The sequence below is a fragment of the Gekko japonicus genome, unplaced genomic scaffold (assembly GCF_001447785.1).
Source record: "Gekko japonicus isolate JY-2015 unplaced genomic scaffold, Gekko_japonicus_V1.1 scaffold1381, whole genome shotgun sequence".
Lineage (NCBI taxonomy): Eukaryota > Metazoa > Chordata > Lepidosauria > Squamata > Gekkonidae > Gekko > Gekko japonicus.
The window spans coordinates 470110-490782 of NW_015160883.1; the positions used below are offsets into that span (position 1 = coordinate 470110).

Consider the following 20673-nt stretch of genomic DNA (forward strand, 5'->3'; position numbering starts at 1 on the left):
TCTACTTCTTAACTCCATATTTCTCTATAACAACATTTGTAATAACAAACCAATGAAAAACTTTTCAATATCAGACTGGATCTTTCAGTAAAAAATAAAATATACTTACACAGGTTCTACTGTCTGAGAATGTTTCTCATGAATGTAGGCACCAGCTAGACCACCTGCTCCAGAGTTTAGATACTGTAAAATAGAAATTAACATTTAAACATATTGATTTCATTCTGGGTAGACAGACGGACTATAATGTCAGTGGCTATGATGCAACCTTAAAACCAGCTTTATTTTTTACACTGTATAGATTTGTGCAATATTGGCAAAGTATTTTCTTTAGTGGCTGTTCCAGATTAGTGGAACTCTTCTCCACTGCAGAACCTTTAATATCATTTGGAGGTAATTAACCACAATACCTAATTAACTGAAATGCTTTTCCTTAGTTATATTTATCGGGCTGTTACCCAATTCATTCTCTGACCTGGGTCTGTCATTTCAGAATATCTCTTACACATGTGCAAACTGTGCACAAGTACCAGCATCCAATTAGAACCATCCCAGTTCAATGTATACACAACTTCCAGAACAGACCCGGTAACTGAAGATATAGAAAGAAATACAAGGAAGACAAAGTACTCAACCTGCAAAATTCTTTATTTACCCCAATAAAGTACAGATTCAAAGACTAAGGCCTGAAAAGGAAGTAAAGAAAAGCACACAATAAAATAATTTTTCACCTGTCATGGAAAGGAGGGGTCCAGTATCTTAGGTTTACGTATCAAGTAGAAGACATTGGGAGAGCTATCCACAAAGTGGAAAGAGCTTGTGTTGCCCTAAATTTATCTGGATGCTCATGGGGAAAGTGGCTATTGGTGCAAAACTTTGGGTTCAGGTTATAACTGACAAACCTCATGGCAGGTATTCACTGGACCAAATGCAAAAGAAAAAGCAAGCTGTATGCAAGCGCTATACAAAACCAGTGCTCAAAAAACATGGAAAAAACTTTATAGTGCTGATATCAAACCATGTATAAATGACAATGATACAAAGAAGAAGGAAGGGAAGTCCGAAAAAGTGCAGGTTGATGAAGTTTTCTAGAATACAAGTTCCTTTTGACTGGCTTCATCTGCATAGGACCTCATGGAACAGTAAGATGTCCTCTAAGTTTCATTCATCAACGAGTATGATAGCGAAGATCATATGTTTTAGTGCTATATCCTACAGTTGCAATGAAATATTCTAAAGAGACATTCAGGAAGGAGGGCACAGAAGGCTTCTGTGCCCTCCTTCCTGAATGTCTCTATGATGAATGAAACTTAGAAGACATCTTATTATGCAGAAAAGTGGCTTCTATAAAATGGTTACTGAACAGATCTGTTATACTTTTAACAACCTCAAAAAAGTCTTTAACTCTGAGTACATTTCCACAGAATCCTCTGCAATGTAGTTATTGCACATGCTTTGGAATGCTACAAATATTCTTACCTTGTACGAACACCAGCAGGCAAAGTCTACTCCCCAGTCATGCAGATACAGTTCAATGTTACCAACAGCATGAGCCATGTCGAATCCAACAATGCAACCCTTTTGGAGAAAGGAATAATTTTACACATGCATCGTAAATGCAAAAATCATAAACATTCTCATGCATCTAGTTTTTGTGTAAGAGTAAAGATGGAATTACTTTTAGACATAAATTTATTCATAACCTGATAAACACAAAACAAAGGTATTATATACATCAACATGAAATGGATGTTATTTGTGTCTTTTAAAATGCATGCTTTCCCTTCAGGTTGCATTTGTTTGCCCAGCTTCCTTGTCCAATAGACTGATAATACCACCTAAATCCAAACAAAAGAAACTCACATTTTATGCTTAGTGTTATGCTAGTGTCATTAGCGGTAGACTAGTTGCCAGCCCACACGATCTGTGGGAAAGGGCTGGATGGGAGAATACTCTTGTTACAGGAAGGTAAACGTGAAAGAAGCTAATGAAACTGCAAGTGGATTCTGCCTAAAGTAACCGAGTGAATTTGGCGATCCCTGCTTAGTCAAAACATTAAGATTATTTTAAGAAAATATTGCTTTTTATAACACCAGCCAATTTCTTGAGGGGCACATAGTCACACATCCCAAGGAGCTGGTCAGGTAGGATACTGGTATGAACTTTTTATTTAAAGGACATCAAGAGAACTCCTGCATTTGAGTGGTCCAGTGTGAAGTTGCTCATACCCTGAAAACTAAAAAGTAGACATAACTAACTGCAGAGCCAGCCAGCATGGTGTAGTGGTTGACAGCGGTAGACTGCAGTCTGGACAAACAGGTTTGATTTCCCACTCCTCCGCATGAAGCCTGCTTGGGTGACCTTGGGCCAGTCACAGTTCTCTCAGAACTCTGTAAGCCTCACCTACCTCACAAGGTGACTATTGTGTGGAAAGGAAGGGATGCAATTTTAAGCTGCGTTGACACATCTTAGGATAGAGGAAAAGCAGGATACAAAAACCTCCTCCTCCTCGTACTTAAACAGTTGTGGAACATGTTATGCATTTTGTCACTCCTCAACACTGAAGACATGGGCACTATCTCTCTGCTGCCCACCAACTTTAAATAATCATGTTTCATTCCACTCAGCACTATCTCCAAAAGATATATTAATTAAGAAAAAATGCATTTTCCCTAGATGTATTGTTTTGCATTCAAAGGAGTAACTCTGTAAGCCTCACCTACCTCACAAGGTGACTATTGTGTGGAAAGGAAGGGATGCAATTTTAAGCCGCATTGACACACCTTAGGATAGAGAAAAAGCAGGATATAAAAACCTCCTCCTCCTCGTACTTAAAAAGTTGTGGAATAGCTGATGCATTTTGTCACTCCTCAACACCGAAGACATGGGCACTATGTCTCTGCTGCCCACCAACTTTAAATAATCATGTTTCATTCCACTCCGCACTATCTCCAAAAGATATATTAATTAAGAAAAAATGCATTTTCCCTAGAGATGTATTGTTTTGCATTCAAAGGAGTCAAGACATGTACAACTTGTGATGATCCCACCAACAGACAAGTCCCATCTGAAAATTCAAACAAACCCAAACCCTTGTGATCTCTTGATCAGATATAGTTCACTGGCTGTGTAATGTGGCCTGCCTAGCTAGACAAACTCTTTCCTTTTTTTGGAGCCCCAAGCCATTAATAGCCAAAGGTTATTGAGTCCCAGGAGAGTTGTCATGTTTAGCTCTAGAGCTGCATAGAGCTTGGTGGATCAGAAGTTATGCAGTACTGGAATATACTGTTTACACATAGCAGAAAAAAAAACAGGAATGTCAGAAAAAACATCTGAATTTTCAACAACAACAATTAACACCTGCACATTTGTTGAACACTAATATGAAAAGAAAGCACTAAAACATGGGGTTGGATTCAGTCAGCAGATGAGAAAAGAAAAGAGAGGATCCTCTTTGGACACACACAAAAAAAAGCTTCATGGAACCTGCCTTGTTAAAATCCATGTGAGATGGGGACTGTAGGAAGATGGAGATATGGGAGAAATTGGCTGGATCTCATCAATGATTTGCTGTCAAACTTGATTTATATGTAGTAAACTCAATTAATGACAGCAAAACATGGATATTGCTAGGGACCAGTTAGGGTGATGTTTTCAGGTTGATCATACTTCACAGGTATTTCCGGATATATCTCCAGTTATAGTTCCAATCCATTTATATTTTAGTAAGTTAGGATTCTCTTCTCCATTGCCAAGGGAGGAGAGACTAATTTTTGTTTTTGTAATATTATGCAAGCTCTGGCTGTCTTTATTTCATTTTTAAGGTACTCTACATTTCTTATTTATTCTGGAGGATGGAGTTGCTGAGGAAATAAATCCTTTACACAGCAGGAAGCACGTTAAAAGACAGTTTTCCAAAATATTGCTAAGACTTTTAGATTGCTATTTCCTCTATAGAATCTTCTATGAATTACACCTGTTAAACTGGATAAAATAATACAGTCTGTTTTATACATAGAAATACCACTTGATGGCAGCATTCTTAAACTAAAGAGCAATACAAAAATTAGAATTATAAAGGCACACTATTTATGAAACTGAAGAGAAATGATAGCACGTTTTCTGCATGGACTAAAAATTAAAGAATATTTTACATATTTTTTTTAAAAGAAAGACTCTTTTTAAGCAAGGTGGGAGGAAGAAGAGTAAGAGTATAAAATTCCACACACACACCCCTCCAAATAATAACACAAAGACTTTGGAACTATCAGTTTCTGTCTTCTGTTCCATTTAAACTATTTTTTAAAAACACTTCAGTATATTAAATCTTCTCTAAACTATCTTGCTCTCAGAAAGTAATTGCATTCGTAAGTGTGACATGTTAATCGTAATGAAGCCACTAATGAGGCTGTCAGCCTATAAAGTTCTCTCAGAATGAAGGGATGAACTCACAGGCCTCATCAGTCACCAAATATAACTAGAAATGATGGCTGAACAACAACACATGATGTGGACAGAAGGAAAGCTATAGTCTGCTAATAAACCACTAACTAATTTTTGATGGATCAACAAGTGCCTGAAATTCTTCCAAAGAATGCTGAATATGGTAGTTCTTGATCTGGTCCAGCAAAGCTCTTCTTATATTCCAAAGAAAGAGACCATAATTAGGTCAACCACTTAATTTGCCTACAATATTCACTCAGATACAAGAGATACTAGATTTTTCTTTCACTGGTATGCTATCAAAAAGGGCAGAGGGCAGCCTACATTTGCATACAAGTTACAGTTATGTCCATTGTTTTTTAATGTATAACATTTTTAAGGGGGTCACCATACATCCAGGGTCATCTTCCTTTCAAGTAAATATGGTGTTTAAAATACAAGTGTCTCATTCTTCCTGATAACTGGGACCAAATGACTTAACACAAGTTAATTATGCCTGAACTGTGCTTGCATCCAAACTACCTAGTCTTGCTTTGTACATTCAAAGCAAGGTAGAAGACTGAAGGATTTGAATGACAAAAAAGGGCATTGTAACACTTATTTAAGGAACCAACTTTAATTAAAGGTTTCCAAGATGTCTTCAGTGCAGCCTCCAGTTAAAACAGTTACAACATTTAGAGTCAAATCCCTTCAGAATTCAGAACAACTAGAAACCAAACACTCAGATGTACAACAGCACCACACACTGGTAGGGAACATTATACAACCGTTAACGTTTCCCACCTAAGACTCCGCTCAGCCCACACCTGAACTATATTTACTTATTCACTGCATTCAGATTCTGCCTTTGTTCTGTAATGGAACTCAAGGTACCATAAGGCTCCCAGAAAATCTCTCAGCCAAGCACAGATCAGACCATGACCTGCTTAGCTTTAGCAAGATTGCTGTTACCATATACAGTCCAACCATACCCCGTATGATAGGATAAAATGGTACTTACATTCCAGGGCCCACATATCTGCGGGACTGTCTCCTCCCATATATTCCCATGCACCAGCTTCAGTCCTCAGGCCGTCACCCGCTAGCTGTTCCCCCACTCAGGGTGGCCCACATGTTATCAACCTGAACTCACACCATTTCCATCGTGGTTCCCACACTGTGGAATGGACTCCCTGAAGAAATTAATGGAGGAGTCCTCTTGTTGGAGATCCTCAGGAGGTGCTGCAAAGTTCACGTTTGCCAGAACCTTTGACAGAGTATGAACAGCCAGCATCATTTAGGGTTGCCAGCTCCAGGATGAGAAATTCCTGGAAACTGGGGAGCAGTGTGTAAAGAAGAAAGAGTCTGGGAAGCTCAGCAGGGATGTGATGCTATAGAGCCCACCCTCCAGGGCTGCTATTTTCTCCAAGGAACTGATCTCTAGTTTGGAGATACAATTCCAGGAGAACTTCAAATCCCACTTATAGTTTGGCAACCCTAGGAAGAAGGTATTTGTTGGTTTTAGTCTGTCAAGTTTTAGTTGTGATTTATATGCTGCCTTGAGCCAAGACACAAGGTGGGATACATCTACTGGAATAAATAATTAAAATATTTCTGAATTGTCAGAGCAATGATTCTAAAGAGGGAACATACAGCCTCCCAGATCACAATCTACAAATCTTGGGGGGGGGGGAACAGAATCGGGAGAGAATGTTGCCCTTTGGGATTTCTCCACATTCAAAATGGTTTCTGACCATTTTGCCATAGCACAGGCCCATTCCTCTTCCATAGAGCACTGGTTCAAGAAGTGTGGAGAGGCCCCTGCTTAGGGTTGCCAAATTGACTTACCTCTGCCGGCGGGGGACTTTGTGCTGGCTCCCGGTGTGCGCACCATATACACGTCACAGGGAAGTGACGTTATGATGCCGGGCACGCTGGGGCGGGGCACAGCTATTTGAGGGGAAAACTCTATGTTTTCCCCTCAAATGGCTGTGCCCCGCCCCCAGCGTGCCCGGCGTTATGACGTAACTTCCCTGTGACGTGCACACGGGGGTGGGGTTTCCCCCAGGGCCCAATTCCGCGGGGGTGGAAATTGGGCCTCCAAAGCGGGGGGAAATCCACCCCTTGGGGGAATTTGGCAGCCCTACCCCTGCTATCCACCTCCTACAACCATTGCTGGTACCTCTGGCCAAATCTGTGTGGCCCCAGCAGTGGTAGCAGAGATACTGGCCTTGACTCTGCTTGCTCCCAGCTTGCCAGTAACCCACCAAGAGCTTTCAGTGTAAATTAAACAGCCAGCCTATCCCTGGTAGATAAGGTTGTTGACTGAGTGCACTTATGGCGGTAAAGAGTGTTGGACTAGAATCTGGAAGACCTGGGTTTGAATCTCCACTTGTGCCATAGACACTTGCTAGGCCAGTCACAAACTTTCACCTTACCTAACTTATATGGTTGTTGTGAGGATAAAATGAAAGAGAGGAGAACCACTCTAAGCCACTTTGAGTCTCCATTGGAGTACAAATGAATTAAATAAAATAATAAATCAAATGGCTCTTTTGCATGTTACAAAAGCTGTGCATGACAGGGAGGCCTTCTCTTGCACCATTTCTTGTAATGTATAACACAGCCCCAGCAAGTTGTGGCCTGTAAGGGAGAATGAGCCATTGTAGAACATGCATCATAGGAAAAACATCTGTATCAACACACAATGCTTTTTTATGAAGTCCACACATCCAGCTGCTAGACACTACATAATGAGTTATCAAGTGATGAAAAAGTATGCCATAGATGTGCATGTGTAAATCAAGGGACTGATAATGAAAGAACCATCTAGATTTCCCTTTCCATCTTTTGTGGAGATGCTGTTTTCCAAATCTGCTTTGGTCCAATCTTTATATGGGCAGAACACAGTCCAAGCATCTGACCAGGTAGTCTAGAAGGGAAGGTGCACATTTCCCACAGTCCCACCCACATCAGTGGCACATTAACTTCCCTCAGCCCCTCGTGGTTGCCATTTTCTCTACCTGCACCAGTAGAGGGGTGTTTGAGGGCTTAAAAAAGTAGATAATTGCTAGATCTATTGCGATAATCTTTGCGTTCCTCTGAATCCCCTGCTTTCATTTTTTTTAAAGTAATTCTGTAGCCCTTTTCATAGTGGGGATACAGACATTCTTTTTTCATGCAAGGAGGGAATTCAGAGAAAGACACAAATTGTGCCAATAGATTGCTATAATGATCTAGCAATTACTGATTTTGTTTTAAAAGCCCCCAAACAGCCCTCCAGTGGCTGTGGTGGGGAGAATGGTGGCCACAGAAGGATGAGGCTAGGAAAATGTGAAGGAAACTGCTGTGAGGATGCTTTGTTTTAAATGCTCCTGCATTTGCTGCAGCACCAAGAGCTACATTGAGAATCTCTGTCATTTGGAGGCAGCCAGTGACTGTTAAGCAGGAGCTGTAAGGAAAATGCTGATGTGAATCCAGGGATGCTTTCTCCTCTTGGTCTGTAGCTTGGTAGGGAGGACCAATCCCTGAGAACTGTATCCCAATCAGATGCATGAAGGGGGGGTTAGAACTGGAAATGTGTTGTATCATTTATTGCCTCCCCCCCCCAGAATAAAATGGGGGATCCCTAAATTTTTTGCAGATGGGAAACCAATGATCAAGTACCCTGAATGCAATATTAAAGAGTTGTTAACACAACTTTTACCAAACTAAAATGAGTCAAACACAAATAACCCTTCTGTGCGCAACCCTATTTTAGGGAGCCAGGCAGAGTCTTCCTGTTCTTTAACCTTGGTATTAAATGAAAGCAATGGAAATGTGTCTAGTAACAATTGGCAAAAAACCAGCTCAGGGTTGACATTGTCATTTGGGAAGAGACAGGTGAGAAAAAGTGCTGACAGCATCTCTCATACATATCAGGCTAGGACTCTTCTGTAAGTCAGGAGAGGGAAAAAAGTAATAAGAGTTAATATAGTCTACTGGGGGGGGATGAAGAAATCAGAATTAACTGAAAAGTGTTTTCAACAGATAGAGCACAGCAGCTTCTGAAGAAAACATCATTTTGGGTTCTCTGTGGTAGTTAGAAGTAAAATACATCCATTGAGTCAGACCCAAGTAATTTTTCTGCTCAATCTTGTCCCATTTCCCTCTTTATTACAGCCTCTGTTTCACATTATCCCCAGCATACCCTTATTGGTAGTCAAAGGGGACTCTCTCCTCCCCCTTTCACCCATGGAAAGCAGCTTTTGGATCCAACCAACTGAGATTCTGACTTAGCTGTTGAGGGGTGGCAGAGATAGCCTTGCTGACTGGCAGCTGCTCCAGATCATCCAGAGCCTCCAAGACTTCCCGGGGGGGCCTCAGCCAGAAAGCAGGCTTTGTAACAGCCCCACAGCAGCCCTGCTCAAGGCACAGCCAGGTGAGGTGGACTGGGGGCCAATAAGCACCAGTCAAGTTATCAGCTGAGCCCAACCTGTCATACAGGGAAAAGGCCCCAGGAGCTGGGCTGCTCCCTTGGGAGCCCCACCCACTGGGAGAAGACTAAGGCAGGCCTGTCAAGCCCGCACATACTGGGGTGAGGCCTATGAGCACATCCCAGACCTTCACTCTTGAATACATGTTGTTCATCTTATGCAGACAGCTTACTCTTTACTGGAAAACTTCTCCTAGTGATCAGAGAAAGGAAGAGGAGAAGTAAGACATTATGAGAAGGAATCATTATCCTGACTTCCATATCTAAAATCTGGCTGGTAAGTCAGGTCTGCTCAGGTGATAGCTCACTACGGACAGTTTAGGTCTCCTTTTTCTGTCCATTTGAATGCAAAAACTGGCTCAAGCACTTAGTAAACGTATGGGCTGTGTTCTGCCTTGACAGAAGGCACATTTGGGTGTGTGCACATCTGTGTTTTTTTCTGTCCAGGAAAGAGTTCACCTGGCTAAACAGCTGAAGCAGGTCACAGCTGCCGCCTACTGATCCAGCAGTAGCTTTGGGTCGAAGAGTACCCCTTGTAGCCCAGAAGCACTACCTTACTCATGGTTAGCCCTAAATAGCGGGGCACCCCACTTCTGACCTGAACCAGAGACCCACAAAGTCAGGCCAAGGAAGGCACTCTTGGCCTGAAACACAGAGCTAGCCAAAAGCTCTGCAAAAGGGTTTCAATTTCAGGTTGTACAAGGCAATCCTCCAAGACAATCCTAGGTTTTGCTTATCCTGGTGTTACACCCTCTGGGACCCCTCACTGGTCCAGGTAATCTTTTGTCTTCACCTGAGACAAGCCCCTAAAGGTCTCCCATTGGTCCTCATTGTGTTCCAATGTCTATATCCATCCAAGAACATGGCCATCAAGCTGTGCAACTCTGAGGTTGCCCACTTTTCAAGTATACCCCCAAAGTCTCCCCTTTGGGACTCCTTTCCATAGCACATAATACTGTCCATTGACACTATTCTCTTCAAGGATCTCTGCATGTCTGCACAGGTAATATAGCCCCTGTAACTGACCCTTCTTATTCACTATCATCACCTCTGCTTTCTTACTTCTGAATTGCTTTCTCTTTCTTGAATGCATAGTGTGCTTGTAATTAGGGACATTCTTCAATTAAAACTTTTTAATTTACTCTTCAAATTTGAAGTCTTCCTACTGTACCAGACCTTGGTATAAACAGGTGTGCACTCCCTGGTACCCCTCTGGCCTCCTCTGCCTCATAGCTAATTTTTCAACAATGAGGCAGGCCACTGGTGGTAACACCCCCCAGACTATGGACCTGTTTTTCAAGGGGAGTATAAATACATCCAGAATGGATGACACCTTAAATCTCAGATTAGACCTTCTGCTCACCAGTAACACTTCTGTCTTGTTGATTAAGCTTCAGTTTAATAGCACATATCCACTCAAAAACAGCCTCCAGGAACCAGTTCAAGGTTTTTACAACTTTCTTTGGATCAGTGGAAGCACGAGATAGAGCTGAATGCCATCTGCATACTGGTGACAACCCAGCCCAAGTCTCTGGATAATCTCACCCAGCAGTTTCAAGTAGATGGTAAAGAGCACAGGGGACAAGATATAACCTTATGGGACCCACTGGTCAAAAAGCCAAGGAGCTTAGTGGTAGTTCCTCCACAGCAGAAGTTTACCATGGTTGATAGTATCAATATATCTCTTATCAAGTAGCCTAACAACTTCCCTGATGATTGGCAGCACTCCTGTTTTTCCAGTCAAGTAGTGAAAACAAAAGGATTACTGAGGTCTTCAAATCTAGGCTTCTAGAGAACTCATGAGACACATCCACCTAATGACATCTGGCCACATTGTGTTACCATTCTGATATATATACATACTAAAGGTCTAGAAGGGGAAATAGCTTGAGGTGGTTTTTCAAGCCTAATTTACTTTATTTAATATTTAATAGTGAAATTGTCTGCATGCAAAGCTCTTTACTGTGACAGAAAATGTCAGCATAAGAAGGGAACTTAAGAAATTGACCGCAAAATTGGCAAGAAAATAAGGTAAGAACGAAACAAGTTGGAAGGACAGAGGCAGGCTTTATTCAGCCACCTCTCTGAATATCCTCCTGATCCCCATAAGTCACCAGAGGTTAACATGACTGACTCTTACGGGGACCTGGAGGATATTCAGAGAGGTGGCTGAATAAAGCCTGTCTCTGTCCTCCCAACTTGGTATTTCAAGGAAGTCTTCCATCCAAATACTAACCACAGTCCAACCCTGCTTAGCTTTCAAGAGCTGACAAGATCAGGCTTGCCTGGGCTATCCAGGCCAGGATGTCTTTAAATGAATATTTTGAAATACCAAATGAGTATATATTCTTAATAAGTATTCAGTTATCAAAGTTTTCTTGTAGCCAACTCCAAAAGTATTTAATACAAAGTCAAAAGTTACAGAGTTACAATGTAACAGATAAAGTTCCCAAACTCTCAGAATGCAATAATCATGAACTATAAATCAAGGTTACAATGTAACACTACTATTTCTGAAGTTCTCAATATGACAAATTTATTTAACAAATCAACAATCTGCGGGGAGCAGAACCAGAGGGTTTAAATGGCCTCGAGCCATTTAAACCGAATAGCTGAGCGATGGGACCGACTGTTCATCTTTTTGGTTTAAATGGCTCCAAGCTCCAAGCCATTTAAAACCCTGCTTTCTGCTCCCCACCACTTTTGCAGGGAGCAGAAAGCAGAGTTCTAAACATTAAGTGACTCATGAACCTTATATCTGTTCATGTAGGTCCATGGTTCATTTTGTGGTTTATCCACAAACCACACACCATTTTTGCCCATTCCTAGTTGAAGTATTCCTCTCCATACTCAAATAATTAATGAAGGCAACATGCATACAAGCCATAACTGAGGGGAGGTCACGTTCAGGCCACAACAGGGCCACTGGGTTACCCAGTGGCAGAGTCAAAATCCTCCTTAAAAAAGAAATTTTTCATGGTCTCCAGAGTCAGGACTATTCCATCATGTACGTGTAGACATTGTGTAGAACCAACATAGTGATATACTAAAGCAATCTAAAGAGTTCTGACATATTCTCAGCACCTAAAGTAAGATTATCAGCTCCTAAAGTAAGAATATCACTTTCCCTCCTCCAAATGACAAACACAGACACCATCCTTGGGTTAAACTAAGGCCCCGGTCACACGGGAGGCTTTGATCCGCAAGAGGGACGGAATGGGGGTGCATCAAGCGGGCGTGATCACACCGCAACATCTGGGAAGTGGCACGCACCCGTCCCTGATCCGTCTCTTCTGGCCGAAGATGCAGATCAAAAAAACCCCTACGAAACATTCGTACTTACCGAAAAATCCGCTGCAGGGGCAGACATGTGATTGCCGGCGCACCCGTCTCTCCCGCGGCATGCGAGGTCCTGCCGAACTGCGCATGCACACGCATGCGCAGCGGGCTTGCCTCGTTCTCTGGTCCGTGGCTTCCTCCCGGCATCTGATCGTGCTGGGGAGGACCTGTGCGGCAGCTGGGCGGATCTGTCTGATCCCGCCGCCGTGCTTCTCTTTTGATGCGGCTCAAAAACTTTGTCCGTGCCTATTTCCCCCAGTGTGACCGGGGCCTAAGGTTCATTTTTAAAAACTGAACTGTAGCTGGTAACTCAAGCACTCTCAAGTAGTGCGAGCACCTTAAGAGACTACCCTACTACTGGTATACCGAATATATAGCAGTCCCACCCTGGCTCCACGAGTAATCCAACAGCTCTTAACTTTTCCTTGCCTGTACACCAACACTGTCACAAAATGTGCTGCCTATTAAAGCTATTTGCCCAACCCAGGATAGCATGAGGGTTCAGGCACTGATGACTAGTACCAAAAGAGTTCCCTCCCCAAACACCTGGAACAGACAACCAAAAAATTCTTGGTTTGGTTAGATCTCCCTATGGTAAGATGCCTCAGGGTGTTTGCCAGTTACGAAATCACTAAGTAGCCCATAAGACAGCTGGCATCACCCCACCAAACAGCCATATTTTTATTTTTAAAACTGGGAAGTGATCAAACAGTGGCTTCATCCAAGGCTACTAGCATGGGTGACTACAAGAAACCTTCATGTTTAGTGGCATCAAAGTTCTAAATACCGGTACTAGGAGTCACCACTGGGATAAATTCTTGGCCTCTATGCCCTGTTGTTGGCCCTCAAGGACAACTAGTTGGCCATTGTATGAGATAGGATGCTAGACTAAATAGATCACTGATCCAGCAAGACTCTATGTTCTCCCTTCCCCTAAGGCAGAAGCTGTCCCATCTCTCCTCTGAATGAAAAAGCTGAGATTGGAGATGTGTTAAGAAATGAGAAAGACAAAGAAATGTTGCATAGCTGTGAATATATTAATGCATATTTAGGTTTTGCAATTCAGTTGGTCTTCTGAAACCACCCAAACACCATAATAGCCAAGCATTTTGCTGTCTGTAACAGATATTTAACAGAGCAATCCTAAACAGAGTTACCCCCTTCTAAACCCTTTTGCTTCAATGAATTTAAGATATAATTCTTCTTAGAACAGCCCTGCAATTCTATCAGGCACTTATGAAAAGCTCAGTTGACAAAGAGATTTCATACATTATAACACCATTACCTTGCTTCAGTTCATGAATACTAATAAAGAAAGGATGCAGTAAAAACTTACTGTCCTTTTCAGTATTTCTATCATGTGCCAATGATAAAAGTGTGATTTAGATATCAAGACACAAATCAGCTGATAAGCTCTAATGGAGACACCATGGTCTAGACTTCTTTCCAAATGTAGCTTTCATCCCTAAAACACTTCTGTATAATGCAGTATTTCCATGTACTTTCTTCTGATGACATCAGGAGTGTTTTAACTGTTAAATTATATCATGACTCATCTAAGTGTTTTCCCCCTTCCTTCTGTTTGAATATAGCTGTTGGGGGTCGTGAGTGAGTTACCCAATGTCAAAAAACCATCCACAACACTTTAACCATATCAAATAAATAAACCTAGCAGATTTCTGAGCAAGTTGTTAACAAGAAAGCTACATGTTTCAGAGTGTGGAGTATTCATTAACCCTGGATGGAGCTACACCCACTGCCAAGTCTTCTCTGTGCTTCCATGCTGTGCATGCCATACCCTGCCACACGTGCCCAGGGCCCTATACTTATTCATAAATATTAACAGTGATTCTAAGCAACTTTTTAAAAAAGTCAAGTACAGGCACGTAACATAGAGATAGCTTTTTCATTTGGGTGAAATTTTGAGGTTTGTAATACCTTATGGTATTACCTAACTGTTCTTAATTGTTTTATTGTGTTTTTATCGCACTGTGTGCCATATTGTGGAACGATGGTGCCGCATTGCACCCGTATGTTGTAAGCCGCCCTGAGCCCGCATGCGGGGAGGGCGGGGTATAAATAAAATTAAATAAATAAAAATAAATAAATAAAAAACATAGTGTAAGGAAAACTGGATTTGACTTGGATGAAAGTGGAGCGAAAATTGGTGGAAGGAGTATTAACAATTTGAGATATACCACATTAATGGCCAAAAATAGTGAAGACCTGAAATGTCTCCTGATGAAGGTTAAAGCAGAAAGTGCCACAGCAGGAGTACAGGGAATTAAACAACTTTAAGGGTAACGATGAAGAAATTCAAATTGTTCAAGATTTTCTATTCCTTGGCTACGTCATCAGGTGAAAGGGAGACTGCCCCAAGAAGTCAGAAGGAGATCGAGACTGGGAAGGACAGCCATGAAGGAGTTAGATCCTTAAGTGTAAGGATGTGTCACTGGAGACCAAGATCAAGATAATTTGTGCCTTAGTATTGTTATTTCTATGGATGTGTGTGGAAGTTGGACAACAAAGGAAGCTGACAAGAAGAAAGTTGATTCATTTGAAATGTGGTGTTGGAAAGAGAGTTTTGCAGATACCATGGACCATCAAAAAGACAAACAGGTGGGTTCTAGTTCAAATCAAGCCTGAACTCTCCCTAGAAGCTAAAATGACTAAACTGAGGCTGTTGTACTTTGATCATATCATGAGAAGACAAGAAACACTGGAAAAGACAATAATGCTAGGAGAAGTTGAAGGCAGCAGGAAAAAGAGGAAGGCTCAATCAAGGATGCCATGGCCCTCAGTTTGCAAGACCTGGGCAAGGCTGTTAACGATAGGCCATTTTGGAGGTCATTAATTCATAGGGTCACCATAAATTGGAAGTTATTTGAGGGCCCTTAAAACACACATACCATTTGTGGAACAACTTCACTGCATTATGGAAACAACCTGAAAATGTATGTTTCAGATTGATTTGGATCCAACCAGCTTTTCCACTGGTGAAAATGGGAGTCAGGGGGCCAAAAGGCTATGCTAGAGATCATGGGCTTGCATGCACCAAAGCCTTGTAGGGCCTGTATTAAAGATGAGAAATGAGAGATCTAGTTGAAAATCTGACTGACTCCAAGCCATTATTTTGCCTCTGCTGATCTTGGGGTGCTTTCACACTCACTAAATAATACACTTTCAATTCACTTTCAATGCACTTTGCATCTGGCTTTTACTGTGTGAAATGGCAAAATCCACTTGCAAACGGTTGCAGAAGGGGATTGAAACTGCATTATTTCACATACTAGGAAGAAGGCCCACAGTGGCAACAAAGACAACAAGTGCTAGGCAGGGCGGCGGTTGGTGGCTCCCCTCATGTCTTCCCCCACCATTCGAGATTGCGGTGAGGCCAGGACGCCTGGCCATGGCCCCTCCTCGAACCCCACCAGTGGCGGAGGCCCCAGTGGGCCAGGGCACCAGGCCTTGTCCACTCCCCTGGGCGGGGGCCTCCGGAAGGCTTTCCCTGCCTGGGCAGCTCAGCAGGCAAGGGGGGAAGTTGGTGCGGGGGCCTCCAGAGACCTTTCCCCACCCAGGTGGCTCAGTGGGCGAGCGGGGACAGATGGTGCGGGGGCCTCCATAGGCCTCCACCCATCCCGCTCGGTGGGTGAACAAGGAGAGGTGACACAGAGGGCTTCCCCCCATCCGGCTTGGTGGGTGAGCAGGGAGATGTGGTGCAGGTGCCTCTGGAGTCCTTCCCCCCATCCTGCTCGGTGGGTGAGTGGGGAGAGATGGTGCAGGCACCTCTGGTGGTCTGTCCCCACCAAAGCGGCTCGGTGAGCGAGCAGGGAAAGCTGGTGTGGGGGCCTCCAGAGGCCCATCCCTGTTGGGCAGGTGAGCAGGGAGAGTTGATGCAGGGGCCGTTGGTGGCCTTTCCCTGCTGATCCGCTTTGGTGGATGCCCGGCCGGCCACCTGTGGCCAGGCTCGGATGACGGTGGCAGGCTCGGGCTGAGCCCCCCCCGGAGCACCTGTCCCATCCATCATCAGGCCACACACAGGCTGGCTGGTGACTTACGCTGGGGCAAGGACGGCGGCGGTGGCGGCATGATCAAGCTCCAGTTCCCAGCTGCCAGAGCATTTGTCCCATCCAGCCACTGCAAGGAGAGTGAGGCCGAGATGCCGGGTGCCGCCTCTATGGGCGGGACCATGGCAAGGGAGGCAGCAACGCAGCCAGTGGAGACAGATGCCCTATGAGTGTCACTCCAGGGCACCAATTCTTGACCATGTCAAATGTTCTGGAGAGTGCCACCTTCAAAAGGCTTTTATAATATAGGGAGATGTGAAAGTGCCCTTGGTGAAGCTTGTAATAAAATGATCTTATGCTACAATATATAAAAAATACACATACATGTATTTTATATTTGCATTTCTAAGCATAAGAACAGGATTTTTTTCCCAACATGACAGATCTGTAGGCCAGATCCAGAGGGCTTAATATATTATGGCTAATTTTGCTTGGCTGACATTGATATCCCCAGGGCTAATGTCAATGGCTTGGAAATTCATAAGAAACTTAGACCCAAATAGTGTGTGTTTGCAGGTAGTGTTTCCTTTTTCCTTTGTGGGGCAAGCCCACTGGCCTATCATTTATTAATAATGATTTTATTAATAATGGATTTTTAAGGAAGTAAAGGCAAGCCTCATTTTAAACAAAATAAACCCTTCCTCCCCCATGCTAAGAAAGTCGGCCCCACCAGACGAGAAAGAATGTGTTGGGAGACTATAGTTCTCTCTGTCTGCTAAAAATGTTGTTGATGAGCAGCGTGTCTCGCAGAAGAAAAGCTGCTTCTGTTTTGAACTGTTTGAAAGAGAACGCCTCCCCATGTGTTCTAATGAGTTAAAGAAGTAAATTTATTAATAAGAGTTTTAAGTATTTGTGCGCCTATAGTTAAAGAGAAATTATTCTGTTTAGTAATTTAGAGGAACATTGATATATAATTAAAATGTTAGTTACAGAAGACATTGTTTAAAAACCAGCCAATCATTAAAAGCTGGACTTGGCAAGCATATCTCTGAACAGATAATGCACCTGTTTTTGAAAAAGCCCCATTGTTCTGAAAAATGTTACATGTTACAGATTTTGGGTGCCATGAAAGGAGCTGAAAATAAATTTTAGTTTTAAAGAAGCAGCCCTAGAAAGCAGCCCTAGAAAGCACCCCTGGATGCAACCAAAAGAGTATCATGAAAAAGGTAAATACAGAAATCAACATAAGCCAGGACAAAATAACTATGCAGCTTCACACAAAATATAATCAAAGCAGGTAATTTAGATAATAGCAAAGCGGTGAAAATACAAATACCAAAATTTAAGGTAAAGCAACAATAAACAACCATCAATTACGAAACAAAGCCGTTTACAAAGTCAAAGCTATAGCTGATATGAGTCTTCATTCGAAATAAAAAAAAATATTATTATTTTATTGAGTGTACATGTATCCATATATTTTATACATATCTTAACACTTCATTTTCCTTATATTCTCATCTTTCTAGAAATTAAACATTGAAAGCATATAAATAATCTCCATCCTCGTTATCTTTCCCTTTCTTTACCCGCTTAACCCGACCACCGTACAACTTCCTCTGTTTCATAATCTAGACATTATTAGATTCTTCCTTAATTTAACTAAGACTTCTTTTCTTCTTCTTCTTTTTTTTTCTTTTCTTGGTATTTCAAATTATCCAACAGTTTAATCATTAATACAACACTGTTGCCATTATAAGTATTAATATTACAATACAATGTTCTGAATTAAAGTGCAAACAGCTCAACTCTTCAGACTTAAGGTATTATCACTGCACCCAAACATACATTAGTTAGGTTCACCTTACTGCTATGTTACTTTTGAGACTGGCTGTGGTAGGTAACTATATCATCACTGCCATACACCTGTCACATGGTTCTGAAATACAGGTCATTGCAGGGATAGTACATACGCAACACTGACCCAGCCTTTACACTACTACTTTAATAGCATAATCCTGAATTCTTTTCTTCTTTAGCTGGATTCCCTCCATACACACTTATTTTATACTTATAATGTATCTTCTTCCAAACCTAGAAAGGAAGGTTGAACAGGGTTGCTGCTGAAACTAGGTGCTGCAGAGAAGCCTCTGCAACAGAAGGAAACCCTCCACCCTCTGTTCGGGGGTCTTGGGGGGTCACACCTTTCCCCTCCTTGCTATGCTGTTGGTTTAACAATTCCTGTTGTCTATTTTCCTTTATTATAATTCCCACTTATCCTATCTATTAACTCTAACTTACTCTATATACTCTATATAACATACTAACTCTAATTTTATGAATTACTTTCTACCACTCTGCTACTATGAATTACTTTCTACCACTCTACCAAACATACTATCTTCCATTCCATAATTTAGTTACTGCATCTACTAAATTTTCCTCTGTAATCTCATTAAAAGCTGTGAATGTTTTATTTTCCACATTGATGACTAAATGTCCCAGGGACAGCCATCTGTACTGAATTCCTTTTTATTTGACGGTTTTCGCTGCTTCCCTGAGACGTCTTCTTGCATTAATTTCCTCTGCTGGAATGTCAGGAAACAGATATACAATCGTGTCCTCCAGACTCAGTCCTTGCTTGTCTCTTGTGATTGCAAAAAGTTTATTTTTCATCTGTAGCTGTTTAAATTCAATGATAATATGAGGGGAAGCGTTTTCAGGAGCCTTTTTGAGACTATTTAGCCAGAAGGCAGAGTTGATGATCCCTTCAGAAGACACTGCTTCTCCTGCTCCTAGAAGAATCTGAGTCAGCCATTTGTTTAAACCTGCAGTGAAATTTTCTTTTTCACCAAAGTTTACAGATACTCCACAGAGTTTAACCTTCTTTTCTCTCAGTTTTGTTTCCTGGAGTATAATCTTATTCTTAGCCCATATCTCAAACTCCTTAAATTCTTTGATGTCTTCTGCATTCTTTTTTGCCACCTGATGTGCTGATTCAGCTGTCCTCTCTGTCATTTTCAAGGCTGCAGTAAGCTCGTCTAATTTCTTATTTATTGGCTCAATTGTTTGTTTGAGCAATCCAAATTCCTTTTTTAATTGTCCAACCTCTCCACTCCGTGACTTTATATCATTCTTAATTTTATTCCTTCTGTTAGGGCTTGCAATATCAAAGTCTGTTCACTTTACTCCCCACCACTGCTCTTTCCTCTAACAGAGAAGCCTCCAGGTCTGAGTCATCTGAGAGTTCTATGTCAATATTACTCTTTTTAGGAGGTCTGTAAGGAGGATTTTTGGCACCTTTCTTTACTTCAGTTCTTCCCATACCTGGCATTGATAATTATTCAAGGCTGTATTTTCTGTAAGCAGAGCTCTAATTTTCTGTGGGGATAGAAGGAGCTGGAAGGAATGCAGCCAGCTGGAAGCTCAGCCACCATCCCCCCCCCCGAAATCAGATTTGAAGTGCCAGAATGTTGAAGGAATTCTCTATGAAGATTTTGTGGATGGTTTTTTGAGAGACTTTAATATTTTACTATTGAAATGTTATATGAACCTTATCATGGCTTAAGGCGATTTCTGTATTTCACCTCCAGGTAGGGCCTGGAGTGTCAAGGTTTGCGCGGTGCTAGCCCACTGCAGGTTGCGAGTGGTGTGAGAGTATCAAAGAAGACGTAAGTCTTATAGGCTTGGTGTAAAACTATATACAATTTATTTACACGAGCCTCCAGCAATATATTGCACAGAATGACAAAATGCTCACGCAGACACCAGGTTTCCATCAGGAAGGAAGGTACATTGTACAGCATCACATATATACAAGCATTGTTCAATCAGGACCCAATGCTGAGTCACTGTTAATTAGCTCCTCTCTGAACCAGACAGAACCAGTTGGAGCCAGCTCTACTGACACTCTGAGCTGTCAGCTCCTGTCAAACAGATTGATATGATCTACAGCCAGACTTATAGAACACATGGATGTTGACATGGAGATCTGCCAGAATTACAAATGATCTCCAGACTATCCAGATCAGTTCCAATGGGAAAAGAAAATGGGTGCTTTGGAGGGCTAACTTCATGGCATTATATTCCACTGAGATCCCTCCCCTCTCCAAGCCCCACCCTCTCCAGGCTCCTCCCCTAAATCTCCAGGAATTTCCCAACCCAGAGATGCAATCCCACATGCCGTAGAAATTCATTAGGCCTGAAAGCCTTATCAACAGGAAGCTCCCACCCAGGGTTTTCAGGAAATTGTTGCTTCAGGGCATCTGGGCTTTAATAATTCCCAGGGATCTTTGTAGTAGCAATATCCTACTGTTGAAGGTTCTGGGCCTAGTGAAGGCCCAAATTGCAGATCACCTAGGGTTGCCAGCTCCAGGTTAGGAAAAACCTAGAGATTTAGGCTGTGGAGTCCGAGGAAGGTAGGGGAGGGAC

At 42.2% G+C, this 20673-nt stretch overlaps 1 protein-coding gene across 1 annotated transcript in view; it reads right to left on the reverse strand.

Moving 5' to 3' along the window:
- Nucleotides 1-20673, reverse strand: part of KYNU (kynureninase) — a gene marked incomplete at its 5' end in the record, with an annotated part of 83760 nt that overhangs the window by 54932 nt on the left and 8155 nt on the right. Inside the window, 2 exons of the mRNA XM_015423324.1 lie at nt 110-183; nt 1480-1578. Coding sequence (XP_015278810.1) covers nt 110-183; nt 1480-1578 — 173 coding nt within the window. The remainder of the gene's footprint in view (nt 1-109; nt 184-1479; nt 1579-20673) is intronic.